The sequence below is a fragment of the Eleginops maclovinus genome, chromosome 12, assembly GCF_036324505.1.
Source record: "Eleginops maclovinus isolate JMC-PN-2008 ecotype Puerto Natales chromosome 12, JC_Emac_rtc_rv5, whole genome shotgun sequence".
In the NCBI taxonomy this organism is placed as follows: Eukaryota; Metazoa; Chordata; class Actinopteri; order Perciformes; family Eleginopidae; genus Eleginops; species Eleginops maclovinus.
The window spans coordinates 3,189,849-3,208,901 of NC_086360.1; the positions used below are offsets into that span (position 1 = coordinate 3,189,849).

The 19,053-nt window shown below is 40.7% G+C and overlaps 1 protein-coding gene across 5 annotated transcripts in view; it reads right to left on the bottom strand.

The window, feature by feature from the left end:
- The window catches only part of LOC134873755 (tight junction protein ZO-2-like), a 90,716-nt gene that overhangs the window by 5,697 nt on the left and 65,966 nt on the right, over positions 1-19,053 (bottom strand). For 3 of the 5 annotated variants that reach the window (XM_063897583.1, XM_063897585.1, XM_063897584.1), the window contains 6 exons: positions 14,477-14,687; positions 13,655-13,755; positions 10,317-10,535; positions 8,224-8,331; positions 6,623-6,766; positions 4,858-5,355 (listed from right to left, as the gene is read on the bottom strand). In XM_063897583.1, coding sequence (XP_063753653.1) covers positions 4,858-5,355; positions 6,623-6,766; positions 8,224-8,331; positions 10,317-10,535; positions 13,655-13,755; positions 14,477-14,687 — 1,281 coding nt within the window. Of the gene's footprint in view, positions 1-4,857; positions 5,356-6,622; positions 6,767-8,223; positions 8,332-10,316; positions 10,536-13,654; positions 13,756-14,476; positions 14,688-19,053 lie in introns of those variants that run through there. The other 2 variants (XM_063897587.1, XM_063897586.1) reach the window with 2 other exon arrangements.

A 19,053-nucleotide genomic window follows, 5' to 3' on the forward strand; every position in this document is an offset into this window, starting at 1 on the left:
TATTCTTGGAAACTCATTGCCTCAGCACTCAGCAAAGCCATTAACTATGGCATGTTTTTGTCAAAAGACTAGTTAACTGCATGCTTTTGAGGGCTGATGACAAGATTATGCATGTTTTTGGAATTTTAACTTTTCATAAACAAACTAAATTTGGATTCAAAATCTAACGACATGGGGCTTCATATTCTTCACAATACCATTCACCATCATAAATACCTTCTTAGAAGGGGTAAGGAATGTTTAATTACTTAATGATATTTCGGCTGCATAAACACTGCCAGGTAGTTGATGTATCACTTTCAAATGAAAACTCACTCTGTGTACCACAGCAAATCTGGGCCTGATGCAGGATTTCTTTGGCATGAGCTCTTAGGGGCCTTTGTGTGAAACTGGTAAATGCTTAACTAGCGAGACGTTTATACCATTCCCCTTTCTTAAGCACTTGCTCCAGTGGTCTGACTTCTCTCCTTGGATCTTAAATCTTTTCAACAGAGCAGACGGATTTTACCACTTTAATGTTGGTGTTTTCTGGATTTGATAGATCGCCTCACCCTGGGTAATTCCCTCCCTGATACATCTAAGGCCACATAGACACGAGTACCACCCTGCCATTTGCGCCTCCTGAGGTTCCAGATCTTGCGCGAAGTGATATTTTCGAAGCTTGATCGGTGATCTGAAGCCTGTGGCAATTCCCACAGCACGTCATGCAGCTGTGCGGACTGCCACCTTGCACTGGGCAGAAGGCGATAGGACTGCCACTGGCCCTTCTCCTTCAGATGCGGCAATGGGGTTTGAATTTGTCTTCAGTTTGCCAGACTGACCCAAAATGGGGCCAAGGTCATGGATCCAGTCAAGGGCATTTCGATGAAGGGGGGTGTTGTGCATAGCTCGCTGTGTGACTAAATTTACACAGTGTGCACACAATGGATATATGGTGCTAATGGCTGGCTTCTTTGGATGACTGCTTGGGCGCCTGCATATTTGCCAGACATATTTGAAGCACCATCGTATGCCTGACCTCTAAGGCTCGATATTGGCAGATTTAATCTCAACAGCACATCCAAAATGATTTTGGCAAGATTTTCGCCTGTTGTTGAAGTTGTCTCATACAACCAATGAACTCTTCATGCACCATCAAATCTTTGTCAACATAACGTAGACACAGGGCCTCCTGCTCCACGCCTGAGATATCCCTTGTCCCATCCATTATGATGGCATACTGTAAAACTGGGAGGGACTGTATCTCATGTGCAATTTCCCTGATGATTGATGTACTCATCAAATCTAACATCTCATTTTGGCAATCCCAAGATGTGTGCACTCCCCTCTTTCCAGACAACCATCTTGTAAAAGCTGGATCCCCCTCAGCTTTGTATTTCAGGAGCTGGTTAAAGTTGCCTTCATGATGTTCATGCCCCCTAAAGGCCATCCCCTGCCTTGCCAGGTGCATAACACCCCCTATTATTTTTAACAGGCTTTCTCTGCTTTCTGCCTGTTGCGCACTGACTGCACTGCTCAATTGTGTGGTTATAGGTTTACTTTCATATGCAGCTGTTGTGACAGCCACTTTGTGACCAGCTGATTTTTCGTGGATGGAGAATCTTTCCAGGGCTTTTCTCCAGTTTCTAAAGCCGGAGTTTACAAAAGCTGGGTCTATGCTCTTGGCTTGAGCTGGTTTTGCACTTCTGTAATATTTAGAGCACTGAAAACACAGAACACCATCGATGCCAGGATTGACATGCAGCCAGGGATGCTTTTCATACCATGCTTTCTGGAATGACAGAGTACGGTCCTTCATCACTTGTTTTTTCACAAATTTAGGGTCAGGTTGATTTGGTTTCGTATATGTACTAATCATGTCAACCTCCTCTCCCTTTCCTACATCTGCCTCTGGCCTTGCCATCTCGTCTCCTGTCCATCCTTCTTCTGACCCTCCTCCTCTCTCTCCTTCTTCTGTCCCTCCCTCTTCTCCCTCTCTTCCTTCTGCCTCTTCCAGCTGTAGGCCTAATGCACTACCACTGCTGCTACCCTCCAGTGGTGGATCACTTTCAGTTTCACCTCTCTCACTGCCATCTTCAGGAACTACCTGCAGGCCAGGACCATGATAACATTTTAATATACTATAAACATTATAACTGCTTTAAGGCATTAGCACCATTAACAGTAACTTAACGTGGACATACAAGCTACCACAGAGGCTACCGGTCCCAGACGGCATATCTCTACAAGAGATTGTAAGATTCTATAAGTATGCCAACATAATGTGTTGCTATGGGAGGCAAACTTCCTGTCTGTATAAATGAGTGTGTCAACCAGCATCATAGTAGCCTACAAGCATTTTATTTTCATAAGCTTCAAAATAATAAAATATATGTAATTTTGTGTAGTGCACTTTTGTCTATAATGGTTAGTAATGCCTACAAAGTTCGATTCTGGACAAAAAATAATGTACTGTGTCTGGTAAGATAGCAAGCTAACAGGCTCAGTCATTCAAGTTCAATGGAGGTTCAATGGGGATCTGCTAAACGCCAACACTGATTCACCTTAAATTGAACACATTGCGTCAGTCTAAATGATTGAATATTACCATGTCCATTTCAGTTAATATCTGTCATGATATCTGACTGAGTGTTAGTAATTAAAATTACTGTTTATAGTTTAAAATGATCACGTTAGCGCCACTACAGTGGCATTTGTCTAGCTCTAAAGTTCGTTTTTCTCATGATTCAACCTGTAACAACTTAGGCTAAGCCTACACCATTAGATACACCATCACAGATTCAAGTACACATTTCCAAAAGACCCCCAACAACTCCAGAAAGTTGCAATGGCCGATTAAACTGATAATAAATAAATAAATAAATGCATAAAGGTTGATTCCCTCCCCTTGTGAAATTGGCACTTCTCTTCCTCTACGTTCTCACTGTCTGTCTCTAGGCCTACTCCATACAGTTTTTCTTAAACGGCGACATTACTCCGAACAGACAACCAAAAAAATGCAAGGTGATATGATACCGTAATGCACAGTTTACTTACAGTTGATGCTTTTAAAAAAAACGATGCAATAGTTTTCTGCTTCTTAGGTTTGGCTGGCCTCATCCTGCATGTGTTATGGGGTCCTGAATTAGGAGGTGTCTCACTGATGCCTGTCATACTCGTTCTGGGTAACCATGGAAACCAGGCGTGAGACAACGCCAGAAAGATAACTTTTAGAATCTCTGAAAACGAAGATCCGTCTTTGATCTGACTGTTTTATGTGAGTTGTTGCAAAGCAGTAAATTAGTCTTTTGATTGTCTGAGAGGTTCGCCTTATGCAAAGACAGAAAGCTGATTTTTTTTTTCCAAATAAAAGTGAGGGGGACGGATTGAAGGTCGTTCGAATCTGTGTACGTCAGAACCCCCACGACGTACACGCTATCTGCGCCCCTGGCCGTGTGGAGGGAATATGAGCTCCATCTAGCGCGCCAACAAGTGTACCATAACTGACTAAAATCCCGGGTAATGTAATTTCTTTTGTTTTGAACCGAGTCGTGGAATATGTGTTGTGGTTATTAAGTTGACATGTTATGAAAGTAAAGTGTGTACAGATTGACAATCATTTCAGGTACAGTTCGGGTATTTCTGTTAATGGAATATTTCTCTGATGGTAATCAGAGTGGGGGCTCTAGAGCTGATATTTGGAGTTGCATGGGAGATTTATTATGTTGCAGTATAGCTACGGTCTATCACCGTGCTACTTGAGGGCTTATAGCGACCAAAGTGAGAACCCTAGATAGGAGAGCTTATAGTAGATCCCACCACAGCTCCTCCCATGCTCGTAGTACGGTCATGGTTTATTTAACCTGTCCTGAGCTAAGTGGTTGGGAGGGCTACATACAAAACAACTTTACTGAAATAGTCAGAGAAAAGACATCACTAAAATCAAATCCCACCTCAATACTCAGATCTTCAGATCAGATCTTTTCTTGGGTAATGCATTGTACCGTGTCCTTGGGTTTCATGAAATAATATTGTATTATTATAATAGAATATAAGAAATATAGTAAATATAAATACAGATCTATTCATGATGAGAAGTGTAATTATAATTACACGATACATGAGTGATATTCATAAAATAATGTCTTCAGTATATTTTTCTTTGGTAAATAAAATGTAGCCTACTTTTACACTATAAAAGCCATTAACTATTTGCTTGTGTGTTTTGTTCAAAAGACTATGTAACTCAGTTTTGAAAGGTGATATACAAGATTTTTATGATGTTACTTTTGAGAACTTTTTTGCGACAAACTTTTCATAACAAAACTAAAATACTTGTGTATTAAAATCATAAACTGACAATGTCTTCATTATTACTATAACACAAATACATTCAACACAACATAAATACCTTCTTAGAAGGGTTAAAGGATTATGTTGAAATTACTAAATGAATAATTTGTATAAAACACTGCCCAGGTGAGTCTGAAGATGACACGTTTAAAATGAAAACATTAATATGTTGTACCAAAGACAAATCTGCCTAGAATTAAGGATATTGTCTTTTGAGGCTTTGAGGGCTCTGTCGTGGAATACTCTTTTGATGAAATCTGTAATTATGTTCCACACCTTAGCGAACGTTTTATTACTTCATTACATCGCCTTTTTCTCAGCACATTATTGCTCCACTGATCTAATTGGTCTGCACTTGCTCTCCAGTTGGTGATATATTTTCATCAAGCAACGTTTTTGTTTTTACCAACGTTTAATTGGTATTGTGATTGTCCTGTGATTCGGATAGATCCGCCTGACCTCCCTTGTGTGTAATTCACCTCCTGATACTACAGATGGCCAATAGGAACAAAGAGCTATGCCCACCCTGGCATTCTGCGCCTCCTGAAGTTCCAGGATCCTGTGGGCCCGGGCGAAGTGATCCATCTTTTCGAAGGCCTTGATCTTCCCTGAGAAGGACCTGAGGGACGGATCCTCCCCAGGGCTCTCCCTCGCCTCCTCCTGCTGCCTGCAGGCTGCCACCAGTGCACTGGGCAGAGCCCCGGGGGAGTGGACTGTAGCCTCTGCTGTGCCCCCACAACTGCTGGGCTTGTGCACGGCGGGGGTTTGAGGCACTCTCACAGGCCACATTTTGCTGCAGGAGTTAAAGTGGTGAGCCGGAGGCAGGGGCAGTGGGCCAGAGGAAGGTGCGGAACGGGGGATGAGTGGTGGGGGGTCGTTGTTGCTGCTGGCCGGGCTGCTGCTGGAGGGAGAATCGTAACTTCTGCTGGAGCTGGGGGGTGGAGGGTGGTGTTGACGGTGGTGATGGTGTGGGTTGGTTGATCCTGATAGGAGGGCCGGATCGTCCCTCAGAGACAGTTTCACCTGGAGAAAAAGCATTAGAGCCGAGCAGATACTCACAGTTAGTTGGGGTAAAAATCAGACTTTAAAAGGCAACAGAAACTAAACAGAAACCCCATAATGCAGCCAGGTAGCTCCATACTGAGACTAGAGGCACTCAATAATATAAGCAATGTTCTTAATAAACTTCAATGGTTTTGGACAGGATAAAAAAACATGTTCATATTGAGCTTCGGGGAATGTCTAGACAACAGCTACGGGACGTCAACTAGGCAAGGAGAGATGACCGTTTCAGATGACAAGAAAAGCAGTCTACATAGCTAGGAGAAGCCACACAGAAGTACAAGTGCATCCTTTATGTAGTGGGACAGAAGAATAAAGGGCCAAGGACTGAGCCTTGATGAACTCCTGCGTGGTTTAGACATCTATTCCATGTCACCTGGGAGAAATCTGACCCATAATGTAGGATGCAAACAGAAGTGCAGTGTCCTTTAAGGGTGGAGAAATGTGTCCCCATAGAGAACAGTGGAAACAAAACACTTCATGTCATCTATATGTTATTTTACTATAATCTTTTTTTGGTTCTTTCTCGATGGATAAAAACATTCACTAAAAAATTTACAACCTTTTAAAGAGGACATGCTCATCTCCAGTTTCATATTTGCATGTAGTGTCTCTACTGTGTCATGTCTCCAGGCTTTAATGTTCAAAAAGCTCTTTATTTTTTTCATACTGCCTGTTCAGCACCTCTTTTCAACCTCTGTCTGAAACCAGAGTCCAGTCTGCTCTGATTTGTTAGCTTGCCGGCTCTGTTCTGATTGGTAAACCGCTTAGTGATGTGTTTGAAATTTCCCACCCCTTAGCCTATCACGTGCAATGTGTTAAAGCGCTAGCCAATAGAATCACAAGTGTAACATAATGATGTCAGTATGTCCAATGTAGGTGTTTCAGGAAGGGGGGGATTCCCTCTGGAGGGAACGCGGGGATTTTCGCCTTTGCAAAATAAAAGAATAGGGTCTCTTTAATATTCCACAAATGATATTCAAATATAATAAACTAGCAGGTCTGCTTCAGTGGTAGCCTTGGTTGTCAAAACGTCAAAACCTAAGTACACAACACGTTGCCTAGAAGGGAAAGAACTAATGAGACAGATAAAGAGAACATGTTTTCATTCCAACTGCAGGTCCTCAACAACATTTACTGTCTACCTGCAATAGAGATTCATGCTGAGATGTGTCGTTGGAATGAAAACATGAGCACTACTGCTAAACACAAGCCCACCACCATGTACCAATAAGTGAGGGGAATTCTGGGTACCCATCTGGTCCAATGAGCTGACGTCGGAGGACTCTGAGCAGCAGTGAGAGTGCACTCTCCAGATCAGGCCGTTCCTCAAAGGGAAGGGCAGTTTGTTCCTTTCGATGGAGGTAAAGAGCTGCCAGGGTGCATGCGGAGGTTAGTCACAGTTGCTAGAGGTGTCCATAGTTACCGTTTGCTTGTAAAAAACATTATCTTTTATCCTTCAAATAAAACATTTGTTTTTGTGAAATGGAAGTGTTAAAGTTCTCTTACAGTACATCATTGTTTTGACCCCTCCACAATAAAACATTTGAAATCATAGGACGCTCAGTATTGTACCCAGTGTGATATGAGTCCTCCTTAAATTAGTTTCAATTTAGAGGCAGCTCTGAACTCTTCCTGTTTCAAGTTATCCAATTTACTTTGATATCTTTACACATGTTTTAACCATTAGTTTTACTCTGCATTCAAGTATTGGTTTTGGCCACTAGGGGGCAGAGCTAAGGTAAGCTATAGCTGACATGTTATCTTCTGTCCAATGCTGCCCCTTTACAATATAACATACGGCCAACATAGTCTCCAGATAGATTGAGATATTCTGATATGATTTACCTTTTCATATATTTGTATTTCTTGTTAAAAAAAAAACAGCATTCCAGTAAACAGTAGTCTAACTACTTAAGCAGACATTTAGCACATCATTGTGTACACATACTAAGGTTAACAACACATCAGATTGTGTAGGCCAGATCTCCCGGCCTTTAAATTACTTCAGTAAAGCTAATTTACATTAATACACAGGAGAAAAACAACACAACAGCCTTTACAATGTTAGCAGCTAAAAAGACTCTACTGCTGCTGGTGATAATAGACAGGATGTTTCATTTCACTTTGTGGAACAGCTTGTGCGACACACAGTGGTTGCTGATGAAAATATTCAAAACAACTTTTTTTTTTAAAGGTTATTTCATTTTTTTGTAATTTAAAAAACAGGTAAAATAAGATTTTGTGTAGTGCACATGTTTTGTTTTAAAATAATTGCCATGTGTGGAATAAATAAACAAATAAATAAAGAGGACATATTAGACTACATGTTCAGATTCATATTTGTATTTTGTGCCTCTACTGGGACATGTCTCCATGCTTTAATGTTGAAAAAGGTTTTTATTTTCTCATACAGCCTGCGCTGCAGCTCCTCTTTCCACCCTATGTCTGAAACCAGAGCCCAGTCTGCTCTGATTGGTTAGCTGGCCACCTTGGTTGTGATCTGGTTAAATGCATAGAGATATCTCACCCCTTAGCCTAAAACATACAAGGTGTTGGAACACTAGCCAATAAAGGCACAAGTGTCACATAGTGATGTCACTATCTGATTTTACACCTCATGATACACCCGGATAAGTGATTAATCCAGTTATTGTCCAATAAATAGCTCAAATGTCTTGTCTGACCAACAGTCCAAAACCCAAAGAAAGAAAGTATCTTCTTATCCTCACAGTTGGATGCATTGCTTAGGGACGCAGAAGCAGTTTTTCCTGAGGTTCCCACACCTCTGGAAAAACCTGTGTGCAGACATACTGTGTGAGTCCTCACCTTGCCGTCTGGTGAGAAGACAGGTGGGGGGCTGGACCTGCTGAGGACTTCACGGCTGCTCATTTTCCTTAAGCGACTCCTGATGTCTGGACTGTACCTGCGCAAGATCTACACTCACACACACACACACACACACACACACACACACACACACACACACACACACACACACACACACACACACACACACACACACACACACACACACACACACACACACACACACACACACACACACACAGAAGAAGTCATAAAAAAAAAAGATTTATTAAAATGTGTCCTATTATGCAAAATCCACTTCTTGATGTCTTTTATACAGAAATATGTGCCTCCTCTGTTTTCAGAGATTCTGAAAGTTTCAGGAGAAAAGACCCCTCTCTTTTTGTCCTGATCCATCTATAAGGAAACCTGTCTGAAAATCCGCTGATCAGATTTGGCCACTTTGTGATGTCACAGAGACCAATAATATATTGATGAAGAAGAGTAGGGGACCTTTAAGATTTTTGTTGCTAATTTGGTGTATTTATTACTTGTGTGTTCATAATAACTGTGGATACATAACTACAGTACCATAGAGAATGCATTACATTGATGGGACAGATCTTTAACTCACTGGTTAACTATGGGACAGCTGTACAGAAGCTACTGGAGCTGTATTCTCCTGTCTGCACTGCAGATGGCAGCAGCATACTATGGGCAACACATATATGTCATCATAAAGCCCTTAACACCATCCCAACACAGTTAGGTAGAGCTGAAGATACAAAGAGAAAAAGAAGATCAAAGCATGACTATGTTGATGAAAAGCATGTCATTTGTTTAGGGACAATGATTAAGAATGATCTCAGCTAAACATTTGAGCTGTGAGGCTATTTGTCCTGTTAGCCGGGGCTAAGGAGTGTCTGATGATGGGCAGAGGGGGATAGTAGCGTTTACTCCAGCACTGTATTTAGGTCAGTGCTCACTTTGAATCCCAAATGTTAACTACCAAGCCTGAAATCATGCTGCAGGTACAGACCCCTGATCAGCTGACAGCTGCAGCTGATCCTTCCGAGGGAAATATCCATTCTACGGAATATGTTTGAGTTCCATGAATATGAGCGACATCAGATATCCTGTTTCTATGTTGTATCCTTTGTTTGTTTATTTTTTTATATATTATATTATTTTTGTAGTAATAGGTTGGTTTATCATAAAGCATTCTAACCTTTTTTTTAAATGTCCATCTTTTCACTGAATGGTTGTCTTGAAAAGCGTACTAACAACAATTCTGCGACAACATCATCTTCACCTGTTGCCATTTCAGCGTAAAATAAAAACTTCGTGAATAGCTATGTAGCACTTAGCTAGATCCTCTGTTTCGAGCCAGTGAACTAACGGGTCTTCTAGGATACCCTGGAACCGTGGGAAAATCTGGAAGAATACGCCCATTGGCTACAAATCAATATTTGATTGGTTGATCAAATCGTCATTCCGAACGGGCCAGGGCTTTCTATCAAGGATATAGAATACCCCGGTTGAAGGATATTTTTCCCAGAAACCCAGAAAAATATCTGATTGGTTGCATTTTTTTTCTAACACAAAACCACTCAAATGCGTAGTGCATGGACCGAGACAAAGACAAACAAATCAACGTAACACTGAACCATTACAGATCAACAACACAGATACGATTCTCATTCATTCATTTTATTTACATTTTATGTGTATAATTAATTCGATTTCATTTATTTTTATCTGAGGGTTCCAGGGTATTCTCTGGATACCTTGAAGGCCATGACGGTTCATCACTGAAACACACAAAAAGTTAGAAGACACTATATAAAAATTAGTAAATTTTAATCCCATTGAAACCTATACTAGTCGAGGTATAAGTACATTCAAGTTGTACTGCAACCCTTATTTCAACTTTTTCAAAAGTAAATAAGGGAAATAAGTCCAACAGCATGGAGGTGACTGAATGAACTCCTGTGGGTGTTAAATATCGATATGCCTTTGTTCAGGTCTGATCTTTATTGTTGTCGAATGACAATATGAGGTAATCTTTAAAATATGCCAAGTACTATCCTCTCATCTGTGATTGTGTGTCTGACCTCCTCAGCTGTGACGGGTTCAGACGAGCGGCTGATGGCTGAGATGTGCATCATCTCCACGTCGGGCTCGTTGTCAGTGTAGGTCCCACCCTCGTCGGCGGTGTCTTCGAGGTCAGAGGTCAGCCGGCTGTCCATGCTGAGGTAGTCGGCGGACATGGCAGACAGGAAGGACAGGCGCTCCACGTCCTGGCAGTCCAGATCACTCTCTACTGCCTCCAGCTAGAAGAGACACATGATGGATCTTGGGTGCACAGGAAGGAAGGATGGACAGACGGAGAGCACGAGAACAAGAGAGAAGAAAGAAAGACAAACAGAGCCGAGCTGTAGAGCACTACTGGCAGGAAGTAGGAAGACACACAGTGAGCATGCTCACAGCGCACACACAGGTGGCTGCTATGCAGGTGACAGGAAGATAAAAGGTCCACTACAGACTACTGCCACTGAAGAGGAACTACAGGTACATTCAGGAGCCACCGGGCTACAACTAATGCAAAGTAACAACAGTCCTGTTATGCTGCCTCAGTGTGTGTTGAAGCTGTAATAGGATCCTTGAGGAGGATGTAGTCTGTGTTGCTGAGTTTTGTTACAGTCAAAGGTAGTAGAAGTACTCAGATCTTGAGTAAAAGTAAAAGTACTCAGAACTTGTACTTTAGTAAAGTAGAAGTACCAGAGTGTAGGAATACTCTGTCACAGTAAAAGTCCTGCATTCTAAATGTTCCTCCAGTGAAAGTAGAAAGTACTCTCATCTAAATGTACTTAAAGTAGCGACAGTAAAAGTAGTCATTGTTTGATTGGTCCATTTCAGAATAATATCTCTGATATGTTTTATAATTAGTGATCATTAAAGTGTTCTCAGAGCTGGTAAAGGTGCAGCTAGTTTGAATGGCTTTGTATACTGCAGGGTAGCTGCTGATTTACTCCAGGTGAACTACAGTCTGATTTAAGGGTTCATTATATTTACCATCATTAATCCAGATCTGTAAACTAAAGGGATTAAATAAATGCAGTGGAGCAAAAGTACAACATTTTTCACATTTACACAGTGGCTACAGCTTAAAATGAAATGTCCTATATACTGTAAATAAAACTTATTCTGCCTAACAACAGGGAAATCATTGGTCCAGAGTCCCTTAGACATTTGTCTCTTTTGATTTTGCATGCAGATTATTTATGTTGTTTAGCATGTAAGAACAGTAATAAATGTTGATTTGAGAAGTAAAATATGCATCAGGGTAGAATTGTCTGCTGCCACGTCGGTTTTCCAGTCCTGTAAGACTGAAATGTTGCATTCTACATATTTGTACAAAGGACCGAGGTTAAAGCCATGTCTAGATTTCACTAAAACCACATTTTTAAACACAAACATTTTATATGAAATCAGGATCATTTCAAAGATATGTTGATTGCATTGTGATGACTAAATGAGGTTTTAATTACCTTGATGTCACTGACTGATGTTCACTGCAGAGGCATGTGTCGGTGTGCCTGTATATCTATCTTTGTGAGGACCCATTTGAGTTGTAGACCTTCAAAGTGAGGACATTTTCCCTGGTTCTTACTTCTTCAATGTCCTCTTTAGACTCATAGTTTAGGTTATAATCTTTATTTTAGATTTGAGATTAGGGTTGGGGGAGGGGTCCACCCACTCCTCTTTGCCACAAAATCGCTTTTATCTGGATCCGCTTAACATATTTTATAACAAAGCTTATAAAGTGTTGTATGATTATACTACAAAAAAATAGTTTGTTGCATCTGATAAATAACTAAATAAATTCAAAATGATGAAAGTATATTGCTATTGTTACCCATTATGACATAAGAATCAGCACATGCTGTGTTTTTGGTCTGGAATGTCTATCAAGAGGACATGTTTTGTGTTTTGCTAATTTCTCACAGTATATCAGGTATACAGGCAGCCAGCATTGTTGGCAGTGAAGGGAAAATAATGTATACAAGTAGAACTTAACTTTCTGTTTCATTTGTGACTTTTCTTTTTTTGGATTTATACATGGTTAGATTTCCAACGCCAGGGGCATGTATCTCAGGATTGGCTATTCCCCCAGAGAAAAACACCCGGACATAGACGTTGAAGGATCCGATGCAAATAAAAGTTGACAAAACCTTAAACAAAAAGTTTCCAAACACTAGTTGTAATTTCATTGGCCTTAAATACAGATTAGCAGGTTTTCGCCAGTCAAATGAAAAAATGTATACGGTCAGTCAGGCAATTCTTTGCTTCATTATGTCATACGGTATTTGGCAATGTGAAATCACTACTTAGGACTAACATTAACATCCAGTGGTATCCAGTTGACTATAATGTAGCCTATGAAGTTCACAGAACATACGTAGATACGTCCATGAATAAAGTTTTTTAAACCACTACAACGTGAACCAGAAGGATCGTTCCTATTTTGTTTCCTTTTTGATCAAGTAAAAATTGTCCAATGTGCAGAAATATAATATTTTTGTTGAAATGCTCAAATTGAACATCAGAGCATGGACGTCAATGACTGCTCACACACGACAGAAGTAAGTATGCCTTGTGTTGTATTGTTGGGTGTGTGTTGTGTGTGGGGAGCTTCGATTGTTTCGTAGTGGGGTGTGTTTGTCCGTGTGCGCGTCTGTGGGCATTGACGAGAAAAAAGGAGGCTCCTTATCCTTGGACGATGCCAAAGGTACGGGATTCAATCAGGGCTATACAAAACAAACAATAATCAATATACAATTAAACATTTCACTGGAGATCGATGATCAGCAGCAATTTATGGTTTAATTTAAATCAATAGGGGATGGATTTCCTGTCAGTCTGCTGGTGGACGAGTGGCAGGAAGCAGGCAAACACTGAAACTAGAATTTCCTTGGCTTTTCAGTGTTTTGTATACGTCAATGCATTAGATATATTCACTACTTTGACTTTTAACATTACAACTCTTTCATTTGATGGTTCCAGTTAGCATCATAATGTAGCTCTGATGAAGTTTCCCACAAATATACGTGTATTGACTGACCGGGTCCCATTGAATATGTTTTTTTTCCTCTCAGTGGAAGCCAGAAGCCACAGATCGCTTCTCTTTTTTTTCCTTTTTTGATCAAGTAAAGAAATTGTTTCTCAGGATTTTGTTGTCGTTTGAGGAGAGATATACAATATCATTTGTTGTTGAAGCCTCATTGAGCCACTGCAGAGGGTCATGGTTAGTCAATGACTGTCCTCACAAAGACAGAAGTACAGGTATGCCTGTGTGTGTGTGTGTGTGTGTGTGTGTGTGTGTGTGTGTGTGTGTGTGTGTGTGTGTGTGTGTGTGTGTGTGTGTGTGTGTGTGCGTGTGTGTGCTTACCTTGCCGTCAGAAACCCACACAGCCTGCATCTGCTGCTCTCTGATAGAGTCTTTGACGCTGCCATACCAGGCGTCGTTGGCTGAGTTCAGATCAACGGTGGCTGAATGACAAAACCATCCGACCTCAGCATTCACACACAAATAATGACACATATACAACTAGAGCTGCAGCAGTACTACTGTAATACATAGAGGTGGGAGAAGTACTGTGATCTTGTACTTGAGTAAAAGTAGAAGTACTCAGATCTTGTACTTGAGTAAAAGTAGAAGTACACAGATCTTGTACTTGAGTAAAGTAGAAGTACCAGAGTGTAGGAATACTCTGTGACAGTAAAAGTCCTGTATTCTAAATGTTCCTCCAGTGAAAGTAGAAAGTACTCTCATCTAAATGTACTTAAAGTAGCGACAGTAAAAGTAGTCATTGTTTGATTGGTCCATTTCAGAATAATATCTCTGATATGTTTTATAATGATTGATCATTAAAGTGTTCTCAGAGCTGGTAAAGGTGCAGCTAGTTTGAATGGCTTTGTATACTGCAGGGTAGCTGCTGAATTTACTCCAGGTGAACTAAAGTCTGATTTAAGGGCTGATCATATTTACCATCATTAATCCAGATCTGTAAAGTAACTAAAGGGATTAAACACATGTAGTGGAGTAAAAGTACACCATTTACCTCTGAACTGTAGTGGAGTAGAAGTACAAACTAGCATAAAATGGTAATACTCAAGTATCTCAAAATTGTAATTCAGTAAAGTACTTGAGTAAATGTACACTGTTACTTCCCAACCCTTGTAATACAGCTGACTGTGTGTGAGACTGTACCAGTGAACAAGTGAGGGCAGGTCTTCCTCAGTTTCACGGCCTGCTCGTAGAGTTTGCGGGCGCTGCGGTTGGAGTTGGGGGCGATCCTCTGTCTCATGGTCTTAATGCCATGCTTGTTGTCTGGGTTGAAGAAAATGACAATGGGGTACCACTGGGTATAGTTCAGGGTGTCCACTGCCTTGGGTGTCACATCTAGCAGGGCGTGCTTGTCCTTTGTGAAGGGAGGAACAGAGACACAATGGTTAACAGGCCTAATGGGGGTCTTTGTGTCCCCAGACGAGCGTGGATCAGCTCAGATCGCTCTTTATCTTTGCTAAGGAGGTTCATTTTTCAGCTGACAGTTTGTGTGACTGTCAGCAGGATTACAGAAAAAGTCATTTAGGGGTTAAAGTTGGCACACAAGTAGTGATACCAAAGAAAGAGTTACTTTGTGCCTTGGAAAGCTTTTGTTTAAAAGTAATGGCCTGACAATCTGTCTCTTTCTTTTTAATCCTTCACATACAGTATGTCTTTTATTTAGTACTGGTATCTATGTATCTGTGCTAACTTCTGTCCCTGCGTTACAACAGTTGCCCCCCAGGGATCAAAAAAGGCTTATTTTAATAAGGGTGTGTGGGTGTATGTATATATTACTCAGCCATTTGCATCCTATTTCAACAAACCTAAATAGAGCTGTATCAATTGTATTTGTGTTCCTTTATTGTAAATGATTAGATTGCACTTCCCTAAACTGGATCTCACACAGAGACTGCCTGACCTACGAGATGGTTAGCTTGTTCATAACAGGAACTCATCACTTCCTGTTCATGATGTTTCCCTCATCCACAGCTGCTGCTGGAATCTGAGATCCCCATGAGAGCCACTGACCAACTAACTAACCAGCAAACCATCATACTATCAAACTTAGTAACTAACTCTATTTTTAATTAACTGATTTACTATCTAACTTACACACTAACTATTTAAGTAACTATCTAACTAATTACATTCCGAATTAATTAAAAAACGATCTAACTAACTAACTGATTTTCTATCTAACATACACACTATCTGAGTAACTATCTAACTAATTACATTTCTCTCTAATTAACAAACAATCTAACCAACTTATTACCTAACCAACTATCTAGCTAACTAACTTAGTAAATAACTGTATGTTTAACTAACTTATTTTCTATTGAACTTACACACTACCTAAGTAACTATCTAACCAATTACATATCTAACTAATTAACAAACGATCTAACTAACTTATTAACTAATAAACTAACTAACTAACTAAATAACTATCTATCGGACTAACTTTTTATCTAACTAACTAAGTTTCTATTTAACTAACTAACTGTCTAACTAACTGTCTAACTAACTAACTAAGTTTCTATTTAACTAACTAACTGTCTAACTAACTAACTAACGTTTTATCCCAAAGATAAACACAGATCACATCAGAGAAGAGCGCCTCCTCAACCCCAGTTCACACTAGGAAACAGCCGTGGACAGCTGCTAAAGGTAGGACTGCAAACAATCCTCCTAAACAACCAAGCGTGCCACTTCAGAACAGATATGCTCCACTGACACAGAACCCAAGATCTTTTTCTGATGACCTGGATAACCTGTCTTCTTCACACAGCAGGGTAAGAACAAAAAGTTACTCGGAAAGTAAAAGGCCACAGGGAAAGCTAACGACTAGGCCTGAAACTCTGATTGTGGGTCACTCTGCTGTAAGACATTTAAAAAGTCACCAAAAAACACCAAAGTTCTCTGTTTTCCCAAGAATATGGACTCTGACTTGGCTAAAAGGATCCTGCATATTGGGGCTGAACACCCGACTGTGAAAAATGTGGTTCTGCACATTGGAACAAATGATGTTGTGAAACAACAGTCCGAATGGCTGAAAGAAGACCTTAGATGTCTCTTGAAAACTGTCAGCTCTCTAAATGCTAAGGTGTTCATCAGTGGCCCTCTACTGCCAGTCAGAAGAGGAGTGGAGAGATTCAGCAGATTGTTTGCACTGAACACGTGGCTCTCAACTGCCTGTACTGAACATTCTGTCCATTTTATTGACAATTTTAACTTTTTCTGGGACCGCAGACATCTTTTTAAGGCAGATGGACTTTTTCTGAACAAGTCAGGAGTAAATTGTTTTATTTCTAACATATTCAACTGCCTGCATCATCAATCTGCTCCCTATGCCAAGAACAAGCAAGAACAGGAATCAAAACATGAGAAAGACACAACACAGTGCATAGAAAGCCTTGAAGACCTATCACTGCACCTGCCTGAGGAGAGTCGTTATTATGGGAGACCTATGAGACAAAAGGAGGGGTATTGACTGCCACCTATCCCCCTTATCAACACCTTTGAGGATACTCTCCCTTCAACACCCAAACCGCCATCCAGCTTTCTGAGCCCAGACTACTCCAACCAGCAGCTCAGTGACTGCCTACAATCCTGCCTGAATATGGTTTACGAGATTTGCAAGCAGACCCCCGTCCCTCAACTACAATCACGGAAGCAGCAGGTGCACCAGCTCCCCCGTATTCATCACCATGCATACCACAATCATCCAAACCAAAACGTGCACCACCTCCTTCCCCTTCGAGACCGCATCCGCTGTCTCCGGAGCCTGATAAGGATGTGTGTGTAGAAAAGGCAACAAGCTCTAACTGATATGTGCTTGGTCCAGGCTCAAGGGCGTATGGCACTCTCAACTCTTTCCAGGACAAGCCGGGACCCTGCCTGCCAATAGCTTTGCCTATATCTGTGTTGATAGGTTAGAGATGAAGAACGGTGAATCAGCTAAGAAACAGAAAGTGTTCAACTGTTAGTGTGAATTTATCAAATTTAGCTGCGATTCCACGTCAGTCACAGTTTGTCACACAAAATCCGACTGATAGTGTATTCAACAAGCTTAAACACTCTTTATTAAACGTCAGGTCGTTAGCAGAAAGGCCTTTTTAATCAATGATTGTATCACCAAGCACAATCTGGATTTTCTGTTTTTAACTGAAACTTCGAAAGTATGCAACTTTGAAAGACCAAAATAACAGCACAGCTGTTCTTATCGAATCAACCCCTCCCAACTTTAGTTTTATGAGTCAGGCTAGAATGCATAAGAAAGGGGGTGGAGTTGCTATTCTGTTCAATGATTCCCTTCAATGCAAGCAGACCTCTTATGGAACCTTCCCTTCTTTTGAATATGTGGCCCTTCAGCTGAAATGCTCCTCTCGAGCTATGTTCCTAAACATCTACAGACCCCCCAAATACTGTGCTAGCTTTTTTGCTGACTTTGCTGAACTGCTGTCTATAATGTGTATTGACTTTGACCGTGTAGTCATTGTTGGTGATTTTAACATCCATGTTGACAAGCCCGAGGACAGAGGGGCTAAAGAACTGGTCTGTGTTCTGGATAACTATGGACTGACTCAGCATGTAACGGTTCCGACGCACAACAAGGGGCACACTCTAGACTTAATCATCTCAAAGGGTCTGAACATCTCTGAGGTTGCGGTGACTGATGTTGCACTCTCTGATCATTCCTGTGTTTTCTTTGAGAGCTCTATTTCTGTTCACAAAAATGTTCGAAAAGAAATTACCACAAAAAGGCACTTCTCTGAAAACACAAGGGAAATGTTTGTTCAGAATTTCTCTCCCACACTAGCCCTCACTAATATCTCAGTAAATGAGCTAGTCAATCTTTTTAATTCAAAAATTAAAAATGTCATAGATACCATTACTCCCACTAAGGTAAAGGAGGTATGTGGCAAAAAAATATCTCCATGGAGAAAGGCCATGAGCGTGAGAACAGAAAAAGAAAAGCTCAACGCAGGTGGAGAAATACAAATCTCCAGGTTCACTTTGAAATCTATAAAGGAAGACTTGGCTTTTATAATTTGGAATAAAAAAAGACACGACAGTCTTTCTTCTCTGACATCATTGCCAAAAACACAAACAACTCACGTGCCTTGTTTGCTACCGTTGAGGGACTGACAAACCCCCCAGTGTCAGTAGCAACAGAATTTCAATCCACCAGGGCCTGCAATGAATTTGCTTCCTTCTTCACTGACAAAATTCAGAAAATCAGACAGGCAGTCGGTGTTCCGTATCAGGTACAGCAAATGTGTTGTCCTTGTGTCGACTTTAAATCAATTCAAACACCATGACACAATTCCATCAGATTAATGATAAAGACCTAGAGGACATTATTCAACATCTGAAGTCCTCCTCCTGCTGCCTTGATATTATACCTACAAGCTTTTTCAAAACAGTTTCTCATAGCATGTCCTCAGAGCTACTTCATATAGTAAACAGGTCTCTTCACTCGGGTGTATTTCCACAGGCCCTGAAAACTGCAATAATTAAACCGCTCTTAAAGAAGAATAATTTAGATGCTTCAGCAATGAATAATTACAGGCCCATATCAAACCTCCCATTTCTAGATAAAATCATTGAAAAAGTAGTTCATAAACAGCTGAGTAATTTTTGGGATGCTAATAACTGTTTTGATGTGTTCCAGTCAGGCTTTAGACCGCACCACAGCACTGAGACTGCTCTTGTTAAGGTCTTGACATCCACTT